Below are 24,922 nucleotides of genomic sequence, written 5' to 3'. Positions count from 1 at the left end.
TGCCCGTCTTCGCTACGAGAAGCCGTTCAAGCGCGCATGCAAGGCATCCAGTTTATTCTTCTTCCTAGCCATCACAGTGAGTGCTTTGTTTGTCCATTATAGGTGGAAGATAAATGGTATCGCTGATATCATGGCTGCTTTTCACACGCAAAAAAGGTTGGGTGGGGTGTTTATTACAACCCTACCATTTAAACATATTTTGTGGTCTAACCACATATCATCAACAACCCTCCCATATGGTATCCATGTCATAAACAACTTACAGAGTGTGAAGTCTGACAGTCTTATATGGGAGGATTGTGTGCTACTGTGCTTATGTCACTGTAACTAGCTACTGTTTACTTATTCTAGCACATTCTCCGATCAGCTAGTGACATTGACAGTTGCAAACATTTAGCTATGACCACATGCTAATGCACTTGTCAATTTCATGCCCCACCCCCCACCCCCGGACATCCCCACACCCCAGGTGGGGATTTGACATTGCTTCTTGTCCCCACCCCTGGGGCAATTGACCGTTGTCCAATTCACTGACTGATTTTCGGTAGTTGCATTTCTAAACAATAAAATCGGACTTGCTATAATATTACTAGCTACAGGGCAGGTTTATTATTAGTCACATGCATGAAATATGCGCTTAGTCATCCTTGAGGTGTTGTCAAATCCCTACTATTGGGGTGGGGACATAGTGGGGATTTGACAGTCGATTTTGCCCCACTAGTGGGGAATTTGACACCATGATTTGTCAAATCCCCTGTATTCCGGGGGGGGGTGGGCATGAAATTGACAAGTGCATAACCAGACTTTGCTGACTATACCTATGGTGTTCCACTTTGTGACACACTGTTGCTAGCAGGCTACACCTAGGCTTTCCAGGGCTAGAGCCAGTCTTAAGTCCTGGCAATTGGAACTCAATATGCCAGTTTAAAGTACTCCTGCATACATGGGTAATGACTGCCAAATCCCTGGTAATCATGTAAGACTGGCTACGCCACTGGCCACTGGTAGTGCATGACATTGTGATTTGTACATGCAGACACCGGCATAGGAAGACTTTTCGGCCAAGCCTAGCCATCTCCTATTTAGCTTGATTAATACCAACTCACAGTGTTGCTGCTGTATTCAGCCCTGTTCATACATGCATTTGTACAAAGGTGTTGTAAAGTGTCATCGCTACAATAATAGCACTACAGCTACAATGTATAGCTATCTCTTCACTACCTATTCTGTTAGACAACTCTACACCTATAATGTATGTGCTTGATGTATGCATCATTATATCATGTGAAAATTTATCTTCTCTTTTGAAAAAAAATTGGACTCTACAGCAATTATAGCACTAACAGTTACCATTCTTATAACTTGTATCATAGAGTTTCATTCTTGTCCTTCTGTCAGAATAAACACCTAAGACATCTTGTTCTTCTTCAAGTCTCCTGTGCTGTCATCAACACTGTCTCCTGTATATAGTGATAGGTGCACAATCAGTAATTCTTCTGACAGGTAGGTAGTTCATATAGCAGTGTGTTTTCAGCAATGACACCAAGTGTGACGATGATGGCTCAAACACTGAGTATAGACTAGGAATTAATGTATCCTGCCTTATATTTTGTGTGTGTACAAATCAGGATGAAAATACAGTCTTTATCATAGATTACAAAATTAATATTGCATTAACATATCTAATGAGTTGGCCTTTTAAACTAATATAGGAATCTCTGTTAGCTTACTACACTAATGTGTCAGTTAACTTATAATCCGTAAATGGATTTGGAATAAAGTACACAAACTAGACATATTAAAAATTTCACTGGGATGGTAATGTAAACCACAAATCCCTATTTTGACTCTCTATAAATACAAAATTAATAATGCGTTAAGATATCTATTTATTGAGTTAACCTTTTAAACTGAGGAATCTCTGTTAGCTTACTACACTAATGTGCCAATTAACTTATAATCCATAAATGGATTTGGAAAAAAGTACACAAACTAGACATATTAAAAATTTAAAATAAGAAATAGGGATCCCTGAAAAAAGCCACGAAACAAGAAGGGATCGCTGGGGTGGTAATGTAAACCACAAATCCCTATTTTGACTATCTATAAATGCTCCATTTGAGTTATATAAAGATGTGAAAATATGGATTTGTGGTTTACATTACCACCCCAGCAATCCCTTCTTGTTTCGTGGCTTTTTTCAGCGATCCCTATTTCTTATTTTAAATTTTAAATTTTTAATATGTCTAGTATTAACAAAAAGAAAATGTGATTTTTGCACACAAATAACTCCATGGTCCATTCTCCAAAGCACATCATTTATGCATATAGCCACCTTCCAGATAGGGGAGGCCACACACCAAAGTTGATTGAAGTTGTTCCATCTATTTGCCATTGCCAAGATATGATGGTCACAGTTTTTGCCGGTTTACTTTTCTTTTTTAAGAGGTTTACAAGGACCAAGATTTTCCTTGTTCATCTTGCACACTTTGTATAAACGCAAACACATAACTTGACTGCCTTGAAATTTGGCACAGATAAGGAATGTACAAATCTGATAAATTTTCACAGTTTATTGGGCGTTCAGTATGTAAAAGAAGCTTGAAATTTTTATAAATTAAGTCCAGTAGTTCTACTCGTACTGGTTGGGTTTACTGGTCAGCTAATACAGCATGGGTTATTAGCCTAGACTGGCTTGGTTGTACTGGCTGGAATGTGTGATGAATCACTCGAAGCAGGATAATAGCCTGCAAATAGGCTTGGCAGTTCTATAACTACCTGATGAAGAACCTTGCATGGCAGGATTATACTTTCATAGGCCCACAGTTCTATATCAGGTAGTTATAGAATTTCCAGGCAGGCTAATAGCTTTCTTTGAGCAATTAAACACCCATTCTGGCCAGTACAACCAATCACTCAAGCTAGTCTAGGCTAATAGGCTGTGCTGCGCTGGCTGACCAGTCAACCTAACCAGTAAGAGCAAAAAACTGGATTAAATTTATAGACACGCTTGTACTTAATAAGTATATTTCCGTAGGACTAGTCTGTTTCAAATGTAGTAAGAATGTTCACTGCTGCTGACCACAAGCAACCATCATTGAAATCTTCAACCACAATCAAAACTTTTAGTCACTAAGAAATCAGGAAAAGGTGCAGCATAGGCACAATGCCTATTGTACTGATGATAAGACTACTCTGTGAGTTTCTAATTGTTTCGTGTGTCTTGTGTGTACCTCAAGTTGATAGCTCTCTATACCAGATAAAGCACTGGCTAGGCACATGCTATACGTAAAATAATTATAGCACTCAAACTTTTTTTTATTTTTTTTATTTTATTTTTTTTTATTTTTTTTATAATTATTTTTTAGGTTAATTCTGTGCATAAAATAAAGGACGCATATTTACAAGCACGTGAAACAAATATAAAGTTAGTCAGGTGAAGCTGAGTCCAGCCTGCCTTCTGCATAAGCAAGGTCAAGGTCAAAGCCTGCCTTCTGCATAAGCCTGCCTTCTGCATAAGCACTCAAACAGTGGTCTCGAGACGAAATGCTATATTTGTCTCTTTTACATGCTACATTTGACATATAGCACTCACGGCAGTGCTTTAACTCTTACATATAGAACTGTGGCTTATTGAAAAGGTTCTATAACTGCCTAATATGGAACTGTTGTATTCTGCATGGCTATTGTAGAACCATTTTTTTGTTTGATCCTCCCACACAAGGTTCTAATAGAACTATACAATGAATGCATATTATAAGTATGTACTATGTTGTGGTATTATACAGTACAACAGTACTGTATAGTAGGGATGACAAAGGTGTGGGCATGGCCATGATAAATTATTACCCAAAAACCTGCCTTGATTTCCCCTCAAGACGACATGATAGTATTGTTTGGGTAGAATCTTGCCCAAAAGTGTCTTCAGATTGACTCGAAACGCTTACGTCAAGTTGCTACAGAATTATAAAAAAGTTTATTTATTGAAATTTTCTATATATCCCCTGCCTGATGCTTTCAGGCAAGCAAAGTGGCTACAGCTATGGCCCTACTGCTTTCACAGAAACGCTTCAAATTCACTTAAAAATAAACCTATGGTATATACAATACGTGCGCTATTGTCTTATTTTTATTAGGGTTCCACCGATACAGAAAAATACCTACCGATCCGATACCGATACCTAGCAGTAAATTCTCACCGATACCGATAATTGCCATACACTTTGCACGCCTCTCAAGTTAGCTATGTGTGACTGCACTATTAGAATATTTACTGTGCAGTGACTGTTCTATTAGAGTATTTCGATCTTTTTCATGCAAACATAGTAAGTAGCAGTTGTTCAATGTTTAACAAAGCAATTCCAGCACCTTTTATGCTAGAATAATGCTCAACACTATTTCCAGTTTGTTATACCTCACGTTTTGCTAGCATAGCATTTATGATGATAGTTATGGTGATGACGATTGGCGCGAGTAGTCATTGATCGGTATCAGAGTACCTAGTAACCGATACCGATCGATATTAAAAGCTCAATATCAGCTCCGATACGATACCGATCCGATTATCGGTGGAACACTAATTTTTATCCTTCTATATACTAGAGTGGCCAAGGCACAGTACACTTTGATCTCTGGGCATGCATGTACACAATGTTATTGCACCAACATATTGGAATACATGTGCGGGTAGTTCAGTGAGCTGTTCTCCGTTGTAGACGAAATGTAGCCAGCTACCTGCATGGCTACAGGAAATGGACTGCTTGTGGAATGGTATGCACAAAGAAAGTAGACAATTATTGTGAGTTAGTCTGGCATACCTGTATGTAAGTGGCACAGGCTGACGCCAAACATTGTTCCGTTGGTGCGTATCAGTTTTATAGGTATAGCTGGAATGGAAGTGGACAGCCCTTGCGCTTTTATGAATATGATTATTAGATCATGATTGCTGAAGATCATGATCTCACTCATGAATATGCAAATTGTAGCTATTTACATATGCGACAGTAGCTATAGCTTGGACATGAAAAAGTTCACAAACAAGTATTAGGAATTTTAAGCTAGAGTAGGGACAATGTAGTACCGCTGCAATAAAAAGTACTGAAACAAGCTGGATCAGAGTAGTACATAATGTCCAGATACTGTAAAACAATAAGAAGTGAATATCCCTACTGTGTGTTTTGATCATAGAATCTCCATAGCACAGTATATAGGGATATTCACTTCTTATTGTTTTACAGTATCTGGACATTACATACCAGTTTGTTTCAGTACTTTATATTGCAGCGATACTACATCAAGACACACGGTAGTGTGGCGTGCGGCCCAAGAAGCCGGCGCATAACACCCGTGAGTATATTGACAGGAAGAAAGAAAACGCAATTGTCGCACCTCCGTAGCTCTGTGCTGCCTTGATGAAACAAGACGAATTTTGCTGTGGACACTCCCTCCACCATCAGCACTCCACATTCCAAATTTGAGCGAAATCGCTTCAAGCGTTCCCGAGATATGCGACTTCAAAAATTGGCTTAGTTTCTTCGTTTTTTTTTTCTTCTTATTTTTCTTCCTCTTTTCGCACACTTACAAAAACTGCTATAAAACGCGAACGCCATATCCGATCGCTTTGAAATTTGGCACACAGAAGGGGGGTATAAAGGCGCATCTCTGTACCAACTTTGGTTGGAATACGATAAACAGGCAAAGAGCTATGAGCGATTATTCACGAAAAATAACACCAATATGTTGTCCGCCTACAGGGTAAACCGCGTATGGGAAGAAGCTGAAACTCGGTGGGTGAATAGATTAGCTATTGAACCTCAAACCTTTTGTGGTTTGAAAGAAATCGAGCTAAAAACCAGGAAGATACAACGAAAAAACCAACAGTGTGTAACAATTACGCAATCGAGATTAGCTAATAAAAAACGACTGCTTGCCACGCCTACCAGGTAAACCGCTTGGGGTAATGCTTTGAAAATCGCTGTACAGATGGAGTTATCATCTTAGAAAGGCTCTTCACTGGTGTAGAAGAATCAGACTTAGAGCCACGGAGTTATAACACGAAATCCAACTTGGTGCAGCAAGTGCGAGATCGAGATACTCTAATAGAGCAGTCATCCTAATAGAGCAGTCATCCTAATAGAGCAGTCATCCTAATAGAGCAGTCATCCTAATAGAGCAGTCACCAGAAGAGAATTCAAGAGATCAGCTAGAAACAAGTAACCTGTATAGAGATCAGCTACAAACAAGTCACCCTGTAGAGAGATCAGCCACAAACAATTCACCCTGTAGGCGTGGCTGTTATAGAAAGATCAGCTAGAAGAAGTTACCTCGTAGAGAGTTCAGTTACAAAGAAACCACCATGTAGAGAATTCATTTACAAACTAGTGACCCTGTAGAGACATCAGCTAGAAGAAGTTACCTTGTAAAGAGTTCAGCTACATAGAAACCATTCTGTAAAGAGCTCAGCTGCAAACAAATCCACTGTACAGAATTCAGCTACAAACAAATCACCCTATAGAGAGATCAGCTAGAAGAAGTTACTTTGTTGATAGTTCAGCTACAAACAAATCACCCTGTAGAGAGATCAGCTAGAAGAAGTTACCTTGTAGAGAGTTCAGCTACAAAGAAACCATCATGTGGAGAGTTCAGCTGCAAACAAATCTAATTATAGGCACAGATCCCTCTAATTAGAGGCCTATATCTTTAACCTGCATCTGCTGCAAAATATTTGAACATATAATAGTATCCTCAATTTCTCAGCACGCTAGCAATCACAACATAATTTGTAACGAACAACATGGCTTTCGTAAAAATCACTCATGTGAGACTCAACTACTCGAAACTGTTAATGACTTATCTGCATCTCTAAACTCAAGCAATCAAATTGATCTTCTTTTATTAGACTTCTCGAAAGCTTTTGATAAAGTGTCTCATCCACATTTACTGCACAAACTGTCCTACTATGGAATTACAGGTCCTTTACTCAATTGGATAAGTGACTTTTTAAAAGATAGAGTGCAACAAGTATTATTACATAACGACAGAAGCCAGTTTTGTAATGTTTTATCAGGGGTGCCGCAAGGTTCAGTATTAGGTCCTTTGCTCTTCCTTCTTTATATAAATGATCTCCCTAGTAATGTTACCTCTAAAATCAGACTCTACGCCGATGATGTAATTTTGTATAGAGAGATTCATAGTGCAGAAGATATTATTAGACTACAGAAAGACTTGGACATCATTGCTCAGTGGGCCCACACGTGGCTAATGAAACTCAATTTGACGAAGTGTGAACACCTCACTATAACAAATAAGAAAAACCCTATAAATTCAACGTACAATATCAACAGTCATTTCCTCTCTAAGGTCAATTCTGCCAAATGCTTAGGAGTCACCTTTACTCACAACTTGTCTTGGCATGATCACGTTGTTGCCATTTGTAATAAAGCAAACTCTACACGTGCATTTTTGCAAAGAAATCTCAGGCAATGCTCTCCTACTATTAAATCACTTGCTTACCTCACTTACGTACGACCAATTCTGGAGTATGCCTCTACTGTATGGTCCCCTTATGTCAGAACTGATATTGCAAGACTAGAAATGGTCCAACGTAAGACTGCTCGTTTTGTCTTCAACAAATTCTCGGCATACTCCAGTGTGACCTCTATGTTGTCTCAATTAAACTGGCAATCACTTGAAGTAAGAAGAACTAATGCCATCATCACCATGTTTTACAAAGTTATCAACAACCTTATTTGTATTGACTTCTCACAAGATCTCCAACCAGTATTGTCATCTACCCGTGGCTATCTTAAAAGATTCATCAGTTTACCTGCTAGAGTTAACTCATATTATCATTCATTTCTCCCACATTCAATTCGACTTTGGAACTCACTACCTACTAACTTAACTACTGCACCTGACTTAATCACATTTTGTCACGCACTTCATCTTTATAGAGAACAGTTATTTTAAGTTCACATCTTTTCACATGCACACAACACTCAATTATGAGGTATGTGCATTAAACAAATTAAAATTAAAATTAAACAAATCACCTGTAGAGAATTCAGCTACAAACAAATCTCCCTGTAGAGAGATCAGCTAGGAGAAGTTTCCTTGTAGAGAGTTCAGTTACAAAGAAACCACCATGTAGAGAATTCGTTTACAAACTAGTGACCCTGATGAGACATCAGCTAGAAGAAGTTACCTTGTAAAGAGTTCAGCTACAAAGAAACCATTCTGTAAAGAGCTCAGCTGCAAAAAAAATCACCTTTACAGAATTCCACTACAAACAAATCACCCTGTAGAGAGATCAGCTAGAAGAAGTTGCCTTGTAGAGAGTTCAGCTACAAAGAAACCATCATGTGGAGAGTTCAGCTGCAAACAAATCACCTGTAGAGAGCTCAGCTACAAACCAATCTCCCTGTAGAGAGATCAGCTAGAAGAAGTTTCCTTGTAGAGAGTTCAGCCACAAACAAATCACCCTGTAGAAAGATCAGCTAGAAGAAGTTACCTTGTAGAGAGTTCAGTTACAAAGAAACCACCATGTAGAAAGTTCAGCTACAAACTAGTGACCTTGTGGAGACATCAGCTAGAAGAAACTACCTAGTAGAGAGTTCAGCTACAAAGAAACCATCATGAAGAGAGTTCAGCTGCAAACAAATCTCCCTGTAGAGAGTTTAGTTAGAAGAAGTTACCTTGTAGAGAGTTCAGCTACAAAGAAACTATTCTGTAAAGAGCTCAGCTGCAAACAAATCACCTGTACAGAATTCAGCTACAAACAAATCACCCTGTAGAAAGATCAGCTAGAAGAAGTCACCTTGCAGAGAGTTCAGCTGCAAAGAAACCACCATGTACGGAGTTCAGCTAGAAGAAGTTACCTTGTAGAGAGTTCAGCTACAAAGAAACCATCATGAAGAGAGTTCAGCTGCAAACAAATCTCCCTGTAGAGAGTTTAGTTAGAAGAAGTTACCTTGTAGAGAGTTCAGCTACAAAGAAAACATTCTGTAAAGAGCTCAGCTGCAAACAAACCACCTGTACAGAATTCAGCTACAAACAAATCACCCTGTAGAGAGATCAGCTAGAAGAAATTATCTTGTAGATAGTTCAGCTACAAACAAATCACCCTGTAGAGAGATCAGCTAGAAGAAGTTACCTTGTAGAGAGTTCAGCTACAAATTTAAAGAAACCATCATGTGGAGAGTTTAGCTGCAAACAAATCACCTGTAGAGAGTTCAGCTACAAAGAAACCACCATGTAGGGAGTTTAGCTAGAAGAAGTTACCTTGTAGAGAGTTCAGCTACAAAGAAACCATCATGAAGAGAGTTCAGCTGCAAACAAATCTCCCTGTAGAGAGTTCAGTTAGAAGAAGTTACCTTGTAGAGAGTTCAGCTACAAAGAAACCATCATGAAGAGAGTTCAGCTACAAACAAATCACCCTGTAGAGAGATCAGCTAGAAGAAGTCACCTTGTAGAGAGTTCAGCTACAAAGAAACCACCATGTACGGAGTTCAGCTAGAAGAAGTTACCTTGTAGAGAGTTCAACTACAAAGAAACCGTCATGAAGAGAGTTCAGCTGCAAGCAAATCTCCCTGTAGAGAGTTCAGTTAGAAGAAGTTACCTTGTAGAGAGTTCAGCTACAAAGAAACCATTCTGTAAAGAGCTCAGCTGCGAACAAATCACCTGTATATAGAATTCAGCTACAAACAAATCACCCTGTAGAGAGATCAGCTAGAAGAAACCACCATGTAGAGAGTTCAGCTGCAAAGAAATCACCCTGTAGAAAATTCTGCCACAAACAAATTGCCCTGTAGAAAGATCAGTTAGAAGAAGTTATCTTGTAGAGAGTTCAGCTACAAAGAAACAACCATGTAGAGAGTTCAGCTAGAAGAAATTACCTTGTAGAGAGTTCAGCTACAAAGAAACCATAATCTAGATAGTTCAGCTGCAAACAAATCACCTGTAGAGAGTTTAGCTACAAACAAATCTCCCTGTAGAGAGTTCAGTTAGAAGAAGTTACCTTGTAGAGAGTTCAGCTAAAAAGAAACCATTCTGTAAAGAGCTCAGCAGCAAAAAAGTCACCTGTACAGAATCCAGCTACAAATAAATCACCCTGTAGAGAGAACAGCTAGAAGAAGTTACCTTGAAGAGTGTTCAGTTACAAAGTCACCACCATGGACAGTTCTGTAATAAATATATGTATTATATATATAATTTGTACATTTACTGATAAAATCAGAAATATTTAAGGTACATCTGCTTCATCTTTTCTTCTTCCTGTGGTAAAGAAAAAAAGATAGGTTTAAAAAGTCCCAAAGCAGGCCATAGGCCGGCTTTGGGGTATACAAATGAAGTGAAATCTAATCCAAAACAGCCAAGCTGTAAAAAAAGTGTGCGGCCCTCAAAAGGGCTATGGTGAAAAAAGATGTGAAATCCAAGGTGGCGGCCAAGAAATGGCTGTGATGGTAGGTTAATGGTAAAAATTTTAATAACGACAATTCTGGTGAATTTTGTGCCAATTGACCAAGCGGCACCAAAATTCACCTGAATTGTTGTTATTAAAATTTTTACCATTAACCTACCATCACAGCCATTTCTTGGCCGCCACCTTGGATTTCACATCTTTTTTCACCATAGCCTTTTTGAGGGCCGCACACTTTTTTTATAGCTTGGCTGTTTTGGATTGGATTATCCTTACTCTAGTTTATTCTTGTAATGCACAAGTGCATGGGTGTGTACTAGTAGCATAGTTTTGCATTTCATTTCAGTCTTTCTTTTTTGTGTCATGTGGTGTATGTGGCATTAATAGAGCCAGACACTTTATTAGAAATGCTGCTTATAATTTTGCAACTACTTAATACATTACATCCATGTTATGTCATGCAAGCATATCCTCCATTTTATTGACCCATACATCAGTAATACCAATACCAAGAGTTCATAATATTAGCAAGTAAGAGAGAGTATCAAATACCCAGTATACCCTGTACAAATGCAATGGCACAAGTTCACCATTAATGTCTCTGTTGGTTAAAAGGTGTTGAACAAAACTCTACCTGTTAGAAAAGAACTCTTGATAGCGGTGAAGCCTGTACTTTAAAGAACAAAGTGAGGTACTTATACTCTACTATGGGAGTGCATTTGCTGAATCTATCACAGTTAGATACTCTCCCTTACTACCTAACATATGAACTCTTGGTAATACTGTGGTACTTCATATTACAAGTACACAGAAAAATTTGGAATTTTTAACTAGAGTAGGGACCATAACACATCGATAAAAAGTACTGAAACAAGCTGGAGTAGTGCATGATATTAATTCACAGTAAAACAATAAGAAGTGTTATATCCCTACTGTGCATTTTTCCATTATGGTATCTTGAGCACAGTAGGGATATAACACTTCTTATTGTTTTACTGTGAATTAATGTCATGCACTACTCCAGCTTGTTTCAGTACTTTTTATCGAAGTGTTATGGTCCCTACTCTAGTTGAAAATTCCAAATTTTTCTGTGTACTTGTTTGTTAACTTTTTTTTGTAAATAATAATTATGACTGGTCGACCCACACATACCGCATCTGAAATGGCACCATGCGCCCTAATTATCATCTGAAAAGTGAAGTATCCATTATGCTTTGTTGTCAGCTATGTTCAACCCATTATGCAGCATTTTGAATCAAGAACCGTTCGAAAAGCACCTCTGCAATCCACGCATACCGAAAGAGAGAAATGGTGCCACGCGCCCCAGTTATATCAATTATCGTCTGAAAAGTGAAGTATTCATTACGCTTCGTTGTCAGCTATGTTCAACTCATTACACAGCAGTATGAATCAAGAACTGTTTGAAAAGCACCTCTGATATCAAAATAGCCACTATGATAAATACATACGATTTCCGTTACGAAGGGAAGCCATCACGTGCTATCACCAAATCGACACTTTTGCTGTCAGCAAAGATGAATGGGACACAAAGGAGGACACTGGTAAGTCCATGAAGAATGCATTGTATGTACTGCGGTATGCCAAAAGGCACCTGTTGGGCCGAAGCAACGTCGAACAGTGAAAAAATCAAGCCCGTAGCCTTAGCCGTATCGAGTTATGCTTGTCTGAAGGCATCAGTCAGTCAGTTACTTACTTACTCAGTCTACTAGTAGAAAGTTCCGTTAAATAAATTTTTTTTAAATTCCATAGCAACTTGTTGAAAGCATTTCAAGTCGATCTGAAAGTCGTTAGGGAAAATTGAGGCTGATTTTTGGGTGATATTATTTCGTGGGCCATGTCTACTCCTTTGTGGTCCCTACTATACACTACTATCGTAGTGTATGATACTGTGTAGCAATTTCAAATTTTAAAGATGCTATGATGAGCTACATACAGTGGTGGAGGAAGTAGTTGATATGGGGGGGCTGACCAGAGTATAGAATCTCTGGCAGCAGGGGGTCTGGGGTATGCTCCCCCAGACGCTGTAGCGACTTTACCTTTCACAATGTCTCAAAGTTCACCAAAATTAATTTATAGCAATTTTATAGGTACAATTTGAAGCATTTTAACTAAAACACCAATTTTAGTCAAAACTATTTAAAACAGGCTATTTGCAGTTATTTTTGGCAAAGCTTTTAGCGGTTAACTACAGGGTTAATGAACATATAGCATTTATAAGCAGTACAAAACAGCCTATAGCCATCTGGAAACACTTGATACAGTGGTAAGACACCAACTCGTAAAGTAAGAGGAACCTGGTTCGATTCCTGCTGTAGGCAACTTTTTAAAAAAAAAACTACTTTAAGGGTGCTCTGTACAGTTCATACAAGGCTTCCCAAAACATAGTCTGTTTTGCACTAAAAGAAAGATTGTGGTCACTTAAGTAGTCTGTGACATGTTGACGCATTTTAGTACCTGTAAATTAGGTATCCCATAGCAACAAGCACACGAATTTTGCTATTCTACACCCTATCACTTAAATTAGAACTACTCCATCATTTTTAATCCAATAGACATGAAATTTTCACACAAGCTACTTTAGTAATTTTACCAAAGAAGAGCGTTTGCCATTTTGAAATAGCAAGTTCAGATGATGAATAATGTAGAAGTAAAAAAAGGATCTCTGGGACTGTCAACCCGTAAGATAAATATGTGATGATTGAGAAGCTAAAAGACAAAAATAAAAACGCACAATGGTTTGTGGTGTTTAGCATAGTGTATCATAAAAGTATCAAGGCTCTTGTGTGTAAACTGTAGGACTAGTTCTAGTATAAAGGGAAAAACTGTAACTTGTGTTCTAAAGCAAATTTAGCAGTTAGGTTTAGACTAAACTGTGTACTAGTGTTAGATTATGTCCAGTAAAAAAAGTACAGCACATTTGCTAAAACCATTTGTAAGTTATAGAACAAATTAAATTTTATGGGAAGCCATATAAGCAGACTGTACAGAGCACCCTTAAGGAACACGTTATGAGGCCCTGACTGCTCTATTAGGGTATTTGAGCATTCTATTAGAGCATATCAATCTCTTTATCACGGTTTTCAGCCCACTCCAAAAAGGATAATTTCGGCGTGATATCATTCTGAGGGGGCCTCAGCAGACCAAGGGGGGCTTCAGCCCCCTAGCCCCCCCCCCCCCCCCCCCCCCCCTTTCTCGCCGCCTATAGCTACATATGCATATAGTACAGCCAAGTTAGACAATTAACATTTTATACACTTGTTTACATCTAAGCAGTAACTTACCTCTTTTATGTACAATTGCATTTGTTGTCACTGATTGTGTGTCAAAACCAGTTGCAACAAGTACTGTTAACTGAAACTCACAAACTGTATCATTAGAATTCAGTGTTTGATCTGTTGTAATAATTATTGATACATCTCCAGTAACTGGATCAATAACATCACTATTTCCCATTCCATTTATGGAAAATGGTTCAAAATGCCTAAAGGTGCTTGATCCTCCTATACTCTGAAAATCCACCAGAATTAAGAACACATCATTAGGATCCTCAACAAGTAGAAGTGCCTCAAACACAACAGTTCCAATAGGACAGTATATATTGGCATCAACCTCATAATGTGTAGCATTGAATATTGCATAGTAACCTGCAGGGACTGAGAAGAGAAAGCTTGTAATGCTAAATTGGTAGAAATTTCACAAGATTATCATACAGTACGGTAGTACTTTTACCGTACTGTATAATAGGATCGTGGAGGTTTGGGTTTTTCTGGCCAAAAATATAACCCAAAAACCAGCTTCACAATACCATCCTAACACCTTGGTAGTATTAGTTAGGTATAACCAAGCCCAAAAGTGTGATAAGTATGACCCTAATTAAAGGTAGCTACAAATTTTAAAATATGTTCAATGGATTTTCTGCTGACTGACTAACTGCCTGCCTGTCTACCTGATGCCTTCAGGCAAGCGTAACTCAATAACAGCTAAGACTACAGGCTTGATTTTTCACTGTTCGACATCGCTTCATCATGAGGTACGTACAATGCACACATCATGGACTTACCTTTGTCCTCCTTTGTGTCCCATTTCTTTTTGCTGACAGCACAAGGTATCACTTTGAGGTAGTATGATATGTGCATGGCTTCCCATTTAATCGTCCGTACTTTCCATGGTGACTGGATTGGTTGCAGAGGCACTTCTCCTACTGTTCTTCATTTGTAATGCTGTGTAATGAGCTGAACATAGCTGAAAGCGTAGCAGAATGGCCACTTCACTTTTGAGTGGCCATTCTGCTACGCTTTCAGATAGAAACATCTACTCTGGTGCTATTTTTTCCGTTTGATGCAATATGCATGGGTTCACTGTCATAAAAATGTTACAAAAAAAGGTAAACAAACACCACTAGTGAACAAACAAGTTTAAGGAAAAATTAGAAATTTTAAGCTTGATTAGGAATCATAAAAAAAATAGGGAAACAAGGGAGGTCGCCTATATCTACACCTGCAGATATACTAGTGAACATTTAATCCCCAATTCATGATCTAGACTGAATTAGGGATTAAATATTCACTAGTATATCTACAGGTGTAGGTGACCTCCCTTGCTTCCATACTGTTTCTATGATCCCTAATCAAACTTAAAATTCCTAATTATTCCATATAGCTACTTGTAGTCATGTTACAGTAGGAGTGGTATCATACAGTACGATAGTACTGTATAGTAGGGACCACAAAGTTTTGGGCGTGGCACATGAAAAAACATCACCCGAAAACCAGCCTCAGTTTTCCCTGATGATGATGAGGCAGTATTGGTTAGGTAAAACCCCAAACAAGCCTTCACATCAACCCAAAACGTTTTCAACAAGTTGCTTTAGAATTAAAAAATTAATATCTGGTGACTGACTGACTGACTGACTGAGTAACTGACTGATGCCTTCAGACAAGTGTAACTCGATAACGACTAAGGCTACAGGCTTTGATTTTTTCACTGTTCAACGTCACTTCAGCCGAGCACATACCTTTTGGCATATCACAGTATGTACAATGCATTCTTCATGGACTTACCAGTGTCCTCCTTTGTGTCCCATTCATCTTTGCTGACAGTGAAAGGTGTCGATTTAGTGGTAGTATATGGTGGTTTCCCTTCGTAACAGAAATTGTCTGTATTTTTCATAGTGGCTACTTTGATTGCAGATGTACTTTTCGAATAGTTCTTGATTCGTAATGATTGAACATAGCCAACAACGAAACATAATGGATACTTCACTTTTCAGGTGATAATTGGTAGCTTGGGCGCACGGCGCCATTCTTTCCTTTGATGCGGTATGTGTGGGTTCACAAGTCACAACAATAAAAAATTAACAAACAAGTATATAGTGGTGGACATCATAGCTTTCCAAAAGTTGTGTACTGTGTTAGTGGTGTCGTAACTTTATGTGGGTTTGGTCTAAAGGTATGTAAAGGATTTGTGTGTTTTATAAACTAAAATTTATTTTCATGGCGTGTTTTGGTCCTCACACTTTTGTTGTAGGGTAAATCCCTAGGTATCATTTTAATCCTTATTACACCACAAGTAAAAATGACATTGATTGCGTAGCCATAGGACAAACACTTTGAAAATTACAATGCTTTGTTTACGAGCATACGTAGTGATTGATCAAGTTATTATACAGCACGTCACTCTGCAATCCATAGCATAGGGACCATAGCACAATGATAAGAAGTACAAGTTGGAGTAGTGCACTATATTGAATCACAGTAAAACTATAGGAAGTGTTATATCCCTACTTTATGGTACCTTGAGCACAGTAGGGACACAACACTTCGTATTGTTTTATTGTGGTTTAATATCATGCACTACTCCAGCTTGTTTCAGTACTTTTCATTGATGTGCTATGGTCCCTACTCTAGTTGAAAATTCCAATTTTTTGTGTACTGGTATCTTGGGTGATGACACCAGTCTGAGGTAAAGGGAAGGATAAGCTTCAACAATTAAGATACTCTATGACTACTGTGATGTGCGTAACAGGCTTCTATCCCACTAAGGTTTCTGACTTATAATCCATTTGCATGGCTTTTATTTTTAACACTTTTGTATATTGACTTTTAACACTTTTGTATATTGACTTTTAACATTTATCTCTTATAAATTGAACATACACACAACTTCAATGAGCTAGTGCATGTGCATTGTTCTGACTGTTATTACTTGAGGTCTGACATGGAACTTGAAGTTACATCTCAACTTCAGTATCATACAGTACAGTAGTACTACTGTACTGTATATCAATTAAATTTGGTGAATTGGCGATTCAAATTTGGTTAACTAAATATGGCGAATTGGCAGTTCATTACTAAACCGCCAAATTTAAATTTCGTCAACATTATTTTCATACCTTGTGTCCTAGCTTTTGATACCAGTTGTTGATACAGGTTTCGACAAACCAAGTGTGACTTCGTGGATAGTATTTACACACACCTTATTGGTAGTAAATTAGCGTGGTTCTGCACATGCAAATGGGTGTGGCTTACAGACTAGACTAAAACTCGCACACTTGATTAGTGGGCATGGCTCCATGTAAGCTTGTAGGTAGTAACAGACATGAATTTGTGTGCAGCCATTGATGAATGAGTGCGGCTCTACATAAGCCTATAGACAATAAATGATTAGGCTGCATGCAATGACTGAATTCATAACATTTCAGCACAAAAAGGATTATTATTATTATTATTGTTTACTGAGCAGTCAGCCCTGCTGGTGTGCTCAGGAATCACATAAACAAATACATTAGGTACAATAATATGATTGGAGTCTAGCTGTAAATAGATCAGGATTGTACACTACAGCATGCACACTTCGTCCTTACACCACTTGCGTGCACCGTCAATTTTTCAGTGAGAGCATTTTGCCAAGTTAAATTTTTGCCAACTGCAATTTTATAGTAAATTGGCAAATGTGACCGAATTTTGGAAAATCACCCGTATGGGCGCACATGAAGAATTTTCATGTTTAGTGAGTTACTGTTTAGAGGAGAGTACAGTTTTAAAAACATTTCAAGAATTTTCTTGTAATTTAAGGCATTGAGAATGACTTACAATCATTAACAAGTAGATTTACACAGTAAATCGCGTTATTTGATCAGTAAATATTTAGAGGTCAAATGCACCCATATGGTTAATTTTCCAAAATTCGGTCACAAGTATTACTTTTGCCAATATTTGTTGTTATACAGTATATTAGGGATCACTTTTCTGGCCAAAAATATCACTCCAAAACCATGCAGCCTCACAATTCCTTCATGGCACCTTGGTTAGGTATAGCCAAGCCCAAAAGTGCCTTCAGTATGACCCGAAATGCTTCCAACACGTTGCTACAAAATATATATATATATTTTGTGGAATTTTCTACTGCCTAACTGACTGACCGACTAGTGTAACTCAACAACGGCTAAGAATATAGGCTTGATTTTTGACTGTTTGATGTCACTTCAGTCTGAGCATGCCACAGTATGCAATGCACACTTCATGGATTTACCTTTGTCCTCCTTTGTGCCCCATTTCTTTTTGATGACAGCCCAAGGTGTCGATTTGTGCATTTAGTGGTAGCATGATGCATGAATTCCCTATAGGAATTGTCCGTATTTTCTGAAGAGGTGCTTTTCTCCAACTGTTCTTTGCTTGTAACACTGTGTAACAGGCTGAACATAGCTAAAAGCAAAGCACAATGGCCCATTATACTATCAAGTCAGTAATTGATAATTGGGGCGCCCGTATTTTTCATCGTGACTGGATTGATTGCAGAGGCACTTCTTCTACTGTTCTTCATTTGTAGCACTCTGTAATGTATAGCTGAAAGCAAAGCATAATGGCCACTTCACTTTTCAGTCAGTAATTGGTAGTTGGTCATGGGGTGTACATTCAGATGAAAAAATTAACTCAGGCACCATTCTTTCTTATGATCCAGTATGTGCAGATTCACCAGTCATAATAATGCTACAATAAAAGTAAACAAACAAGTATAAGGAAAAATTAGGTATTTTATGTTCGATTAGGGATTACAAAAAATGTAGGGAAACAATGGAGGTCACCTAACCTGCAGATATACTAGTGGACATTTAATGCCTAATTTAATCATGGGTATACTCTGAAGTAGGAATTAAATGTCAACTAGTATATATACAGTTGTAGACAATTTCCCTTGTTTTCTTTCTATGATCTCTAATCAAACTTAAATTCTACTATTTTTCTGAAAACCGGTCTTACCACCCATGACAGTAGGATTGACCTTTCACCACAACTGGCCCATGATGAATACAGTAACAAATTTCATTGTTCTAATCAGCCATATTTAAGCACCATGTACTTGTTTTCAACCAAATAGCCACTGGTTTATCCTGTCCCTGACCAAACGCCCTTCGACTTGTAAACTGCTTACAGAAGTCATCCCATTTTTTTAGTATCCCAGAAGCATTACTGTTAGACAAGGGAACAAACATATTGTCACATTTAATGATCGATGTTTGCCAGAAGTTAGACATCCATAAGCTTAACACTACTGCCTACCATCCCCAGTGTGAGGAATGGTGGAGTAATAATTCAATCGTACACTTAAGACTGCCCTCCATAAGCATGCAACACAGCATGGTGCTCAGTGGAATAAGTACTTGAGTGGAATTCTCTTCGCATACCGTTATGTTCCCCATGGGGAAAGCCATCACACCGGTTGTTTGGGATAGACTGCAGAACACCTACATATGCAAAATTGTTTAACCTTTCAGTTTTGTAGCCTGCAGACACACGAAATTATCATGAAGAGCTGTCATTATCACTAATATCTGGATGGCACAATGTAGTACAGCAGCTCAGAAATGTTACAAAGCCCAGAATATACCCAACAGACTATGTGATTGGTGACTGGGTCCTTGCTTTGGTAAAGTATCCTGGAACTTAGAATTGAAGTATTGCAATACAAATAGTCAGTATTATGACTGGTGAACGTTTGAAAAGCTGAGAAGCTATAAATTATTATGTGAATTGACATTGACCATGTCTACAATTTTTTATAAACTTGCCAAGTGCAGCTATAGATTTAAGATTAGATACTGGGCAGTCATCTCAGCTGGTTTGCCAAGGGGGTGAAAAGCCCCTAATGGTACAATTACACACGTACAATTTGCTATATATAGCTAACTAATAATTACAACAATTAGTAAGATTACTATTAGACTGTAGAGATTACTATTAGACTGTAGAGATTATTATTAGACTGTAGATATTTTATAGATGTACTTTATATGCACACACACCCTCATTTCAAGGCTCGTGCATAATACAATATTAATAATAATAATAAGTAAGTAAATTCATCCACGTCACTTGATTCTATAATATTCACTTCGTTCTTTTGTCAATACATAGTTAGTGGTCAATCAGTTGAACAACAAAAAAATTGGTTAGAGTGTTGATGGATAGGCTCAGAATCTTCTGAGCAACAAGTATTTTAGTGCAGAATAAATTGTCAACTGTTGTGCAACTAAGTGTACATGTGAAATCTGGAAGTATTTTGTGGTTGCATAATCAATGTAGATTAGTAGAGCTTAGTTTTGAGTTGATATGTGCATGGTGATATTCATCTATCAGCTGCAAGAATGGCCATCTCTCTTAAGCTCACAGAAGTCTCTTTACAAATGTTTGAATCATCTCCTTGAAGACATACTTGCTCTCACCTCTTTCTAATGCTCTTTGGTTTGGTCTTATTTCTTCCATCCTGCCACCTGTTCACAATGAGGTTAAAAAACAAGACAGTTAATTACTGGTGACCAAGTGTCCAGTAATATTGTTACTGTCTGACCTTCGGTCACTTATGTTGATGAGCATTATGCTTTTGATCAGTGCTCAAAACATCACCTATTATGCTTTTGAGAAATGCCCCACCTTTAGCCAATAATGGCAAGTTATTGTTGTATCAGACCATTTATTATTATTATCTGTGCAAAATCTCTTATAAAGAGTATGTACAAGCACAGGTAGTGGTACAATTAATCAACAAATTATATAATTAATAATTATTGTCCAGTTAGCCTTGCTTTAAATTGTTCTAAACTTGAGCAGGTGATAAAGTCATTAGGTAAGTTGTTCCAGATCTTTATAGCTGATGGGAAGAATGAGTGAAGATATTCTAGTGTTAGCCCCTCACAAACAATAGTTGGATGGAGCTGGTATGAGTGTGGTGTCAGTCAGTATATCTATTAATTGGTGTCAGGGGCGGTGGAGCAGGCCAAAGAGTGAGGGGGCCAGGCCAGATGTAAGTTGAAGACCAAAAAAAAAAAAATTATTATTATTATTATTGTTTACTGAGCAGTCAGCCCTGCTGGTGTGCTCAGGAATCACATAAACACAAATACATTAGGTACAATAATATGATTGGAGTCTAGTCATATATAGATCAGTATCTGCAATTTCAATTGTATCAGTTGGTAGTATGTTCCAGTCATTTATTGTTCTTGAGAAATAGCTGTTTTGGTATGCCGTGGGGATGAGGTAGGTAAGATATAGTGAAGATGGTGGTATTGTCTTGTTGGTCGTGTTTTTGGTAAGTATTAATGAGGAATTTGGAGTGATAACTGTTGGTAGTGTATCTTATGCAATATTTGTAACCTAGATAATTTCCGACGAACTTGTAATGTAGGCCATTTTAGCTGATCCAACATTAGAGAAACTGAACTGAATCTGCCATAGTCATTCAACACCCAGCGCGCTGCTCTTCGTTGTACTTTCTCTAACTCTGAAATATCCCCAACGTGGTAGGGATCCCAGACAGCAGATGCATACTCTAGTTGCGGTCTCACCATTGTTAGGTAAGCTGATTCTTTAACTTGCCTTGAACATTTGTTTAGATTGCGTTTTAAGAAATTGAGTGTTCTAGATGCTTTATTGACAACATTTGATATGTGAGGTGACCAAGACAGTGATTTATGAATTAAGACTCCTAGGTACATATGTTGATCAGATATATCTAGGATGTGATTGTGAAGTGTGTAGTCATGAGTGAGTGGTGATAAGGATCTTGTGCAACGTATAACCGTACATTTACTAACATTGAACTTAAGTTGCCAAGTATCGACCAATAAATAAAAAGGCCACAGCCTGCTGACAATAGCTGCTCTCCACCAATTATATCTCCTTATTTATAACTACACATACGTAGCTAAGTAATTTGCTACACTGCTTCTCTGAATACTGTGACTGCTCTATTAGAGTATCCAGATCCTGACTGTTCTATTAGAGTATCTCGATCTTTTCTTGCAAACAGTGTCCCAAAAAAGTGGGGGGGCCATGGCCCCCCTGCTCCCCCCCCCCCCGTCTCCACCGCCTATGATTGGTGTATAATCTTAAACGTCATGATAGCTTTAAGTTGATTTCTGCAGTGAGCTAAAGATGGCCAATTCAAATTTTGCAACATATTTGTGACACTTGCATATGCAGAGTAGTTATTATACACAAATCTTGCACAGCGTCTTTGGACTGATTCAATAACTAAGATGTCCTTTTGTGTATGAGGATTCCAAACCACACTGGCATTTTCTAGAATTCGTTTGATAAGAGACTTGTAACAGCTCACTTTTACAGAGATTGGACAGCTTTGAAGGTTAAGTTGTAAAAATCTTTTATTGCTATTAGCCTTGTTAGTTATTTGTCTGAGACCAGGATAGCTTTGAGTCAATAGTAAGTCCTAGATACTTGGTATGTGTGGCTTCTTGTATAATGTTATTATACAAAGTATAATTAGGCTTTTTCCTGTTCGTAATTCTGATAAATTCATATTTCTGAATGTTAAATATCATTTTTCAATCATTTGCCCAACTTTCCAAGGAAGTTAGATCTTTCTGAAGTTGGTAACAGTCTTCTTTTGAATTAATAGAGGTGTACAGAATGACATCATCTGCATATAGTCTTACTTTCGATAGTATACATATTGTTTGGTAAATCATTGATAAAGTATAAAAATAGTAGAACTCCTGATGTTAACTCAGTTGCATCAATATGCTCACCATTAACTAATAGTATTTTTAAAAATTGTTAATTCAGAAATGAAGTAGGGATCTATGCAATTAAAAGTAGTAAAACAAGAGATGAATGACATAGCTTGGTGGGAAAGTCCCTACTTTAACATTGAGCAAAATTATGCCTAATGTGCCAAAGTAGGGACTTTTCCATCAAGCTATGCTGTAATACCATCATTCATCTCTTGTTTCACTACTTTTTATTGCATAGATCCCTACTTTATTTTTAAATTAACAAATTTTTAAACACTAGTTTGTTTAGTTTTTTGTTGTAACACAGCTAGTTATAGTGTAACTTGTGAGCTAGCTATTAAACTCCTGTACAGCTTATTAAAGTATGCTACTGAGCCAAAATTGGAAGCACATAGGCCCGTAGTAGCGTGCATAGCTTACCTTTGATCGTAGTAGCGGTGGTACTCAGATCTATGACCTGTCTCAGCATGATGGTTTGCGTTCTATTCATCCGGGCTGGAAGTTGTTCGAACGAACAGGCCCTTTCAGTTGTCTGGGACTTAGTCTCGACTAACAGGATGAAGTAATACAATTTCCACTCGAGTACTATCCAATCACTCCCCTGATCTCACCATCCGGCACTGAGTGGCTGAGTCAGTGTGTTCAGAGGAACAAGCCGTCAAGTATCAGTCCGTCTCAAAATCTCTTCGTTGATTGCAGTCCAGGCATTGGCAAAAGTCAGTGACAACTCAGCAGCCTTAATGTTTCACGTGCAATACTTCAATTTATAAGCGCCCCACTCTATCAGCAGCATAAGCACTTTCTGAAATAATTGTGTAGTGTCTACAGAAAAGCGTTGATGCGGAAAATTAACACCTCGGTATGGTTTCGATGCTTGAAGAAGACAACCAACCTGATTGAAGATAAAAGGAAAGACAAGGCCCACAGTGTGTACACTCGTCAGAACCCCAAAAGGCACATCCCACCGGTGAGTTTGTTGTTGTGGCATAAAATGGTGACCATGTGCTGCTTTGTTTGGGCTCTAGGCTTGTGACTGTGGTCAGTGAGTGAGTGAGTGAGACGAAATTTCAAGTTTTGGAGATTTAAAAAAAATCTATATCCAGTCACCGGTAAGTGTTTTCTTGTTTTTAATGCTGTATTTCATGTTAGATGGACTAATATTATTCCGTAAATGTGATTTTCATGGCATAAGATGTCTCTAGGATGATTTTTAAAGGCGGCATTTTAGGCGACGCGTCATCTTCGGGGGGATCCCTACTTCAGTACTACCATACTGTTTGATACCTGCTGTCGTCTTCCGGTAAGAAAATCTTTCAACCATTCTAAAGTGTTACCCTGTATGCCATAGTGACCTAATTTATGGTAGAGATGATGGTGTGATACCTTGTCAAAGGCCTTGGAGAAGTCTAAAAGTATTGCATCAGTTTGAACATTGTTGTTGAAGGATTCAGCAAAGTCATTGACAGGTAGTAGGAGCTGTGTCTCACAAGACCGCCCATGATGTTGTTCATTGCACAAGATGTTGTGTTGGGAAAGGTTGGAGAAGATGTGTGAATTATGTATTTTAATTAAAATCTTGGAGCATATGTATGTTAATGATAGATACAGGTCTGTAATTGCTGCAGAGGGTATGGTCTCCTTTCTTAAAGACTGAAACAACATTTGCCTGCTTCCAGTCAGGTGGAACTCTGGATTGATGGATGGATGCCTGAAATATAAGTGTCAATATAGGAGCTATCTCGATGCTACAAGCTTCACAGAAAATTTTGTCAGGTACAGTTGCTTTGGAGATATCTAATTATCTAATTCCTTCAGTAATTTAGTAACTCAATTGGTGTCTACAGAGACAGTGGCAATATCAGAAAAAGGCAATTCATGAATAGTTGGAAGAGCTTCTGATGAATTGGGTGTGAAAACCGAGGTAAAATAATTGTTCAGTAGTTGTGCTTTAGTTTGGTTGTCATTATATATGCTATCATTGTGCTTTATAGAGGAATCACCTAAGTTGTCTTTCCATTGTCTTTTAACATAGGACCATAACCATTTGGTTATCAAACCATTTTTGTCAGTAAGGGATGTTATGTATCTGTGATAAGCTCTACGACTTTCTTGTTGGATTGTCTTTTTGAAGTTTTTATATGTTTGCCATTTAGTGGGCTGCCAGATGACTGCTAAGTTGTATGGGTGTTACTTTTTACATGAGAGACGTATGATGTGAGAGTTAATCTGTGTCCAATATTCGAAAATTTTGTTGGTATATATGATAATTATGTACAACACAGAGATTTCAATTCTTCCCATAAGGTGGTAATTGAGGTAGATGTATAGTGAGAATTATTAACTCTCACTAGTTAAGTACCAGTCTATATGTATAATGTTTTACCAATATCATCACAATTATGGATGAGGCATACCACTTGAGCATCCAATTCAATTTGGCAAGTTATCTAAGT

General features: G+C 38.0%; 1 protein-coding gene and 1 long non-coding RNA gene across 3 annotated transcripts; one reads left to right on the top strand and one right to left on the bottom strand.

Annotated features, from left to right (window-relative positions):
• Positions 1–1,304: 1,304 nt before the first annotated feature.
• Positions 1,305–23,394, bottom strand: LOC136264484 (uncharacterized). Of its 2 annotated transcripts, none has more exons than XM_066059238.1 (3): positions 22,890–23,394; positions 13,720–14,091; positions 1,305–1,569 (listed from the first exon to the last, which is right to left on the bottom strand). In XM_066059238.1, the coding sequence occupies exons 1-3, from the start codon at positions 22,957–22,959 to the stop codon at positions 1,448–1,450; spliced, it is 564 nt and encodes a 187-aa protein (XP_065915310.1). In that variant the 5' UTR covers positions 22,960–23,394; the 3' UTR covers positions 1,305–1,447. The 2 variants fall into 2 exon arrangements, with proteins under 2 accessions (XP_065915310.1, XP_065915311.1); XM_066059239.1 differs by having other exon boundaries at positions 1,305–1,460.
• Positions 23,252–24,466, top strand: LOC136264486 (uncharacterized). Its single transcript, XR_010705151.1, has 3 exons — positions 23,252–23,436; positions 23,495–23,769; positions 23,818–24,466. It is a non-coding gene; the product is annotated as an uncharacterized lncRNA (long non-coding RNA).
• Positions 24,467–24,922: the final 456 nt, after the last annotated feature.

The sequence above is a fragment of the Dysidea avara genome, chromosome 8 (genome assembly GCF_963678975.1).
Source record: "Dysidea avara chromosome 8, odDysAvar1.4, whole genome shotgun sequence".
NCBI classification, from domain to species: Eukaryota; Metazoa; Porifera; class Demospongiae; order Dictyoceratida; family Dysideidae; genus Dysidea; species Dysidea avara.
The sequence above is the reverse complement of the archived record's forward strand: the minus strand, read 5'-3'. Positions and strand labels throughout refer to the sequence as shown.

Coding starts and splice junctions, on each gene's coding strand:
- LOC136264484 (XM_066059238.1), bottom strand. CDS start 22,959: ATGAATAGAACGCAAACCATCATGCTGAGACAGGTCATAGATCTGAGT. Junction 14,092..22,889: donor CACCGCTACTACGATCAAAG/GTAAGCTATGCA, acceptor TTCTCTTCTCAG/TCCCTGCAGGTTACTATGCA. Junction 1,570..13,719: donor TGCAATTGTACATAAAAGAG/GTAAGTTACTGC, acceptor GTCTATACTCAG/TGTTTGAGCCATCATCGTCA.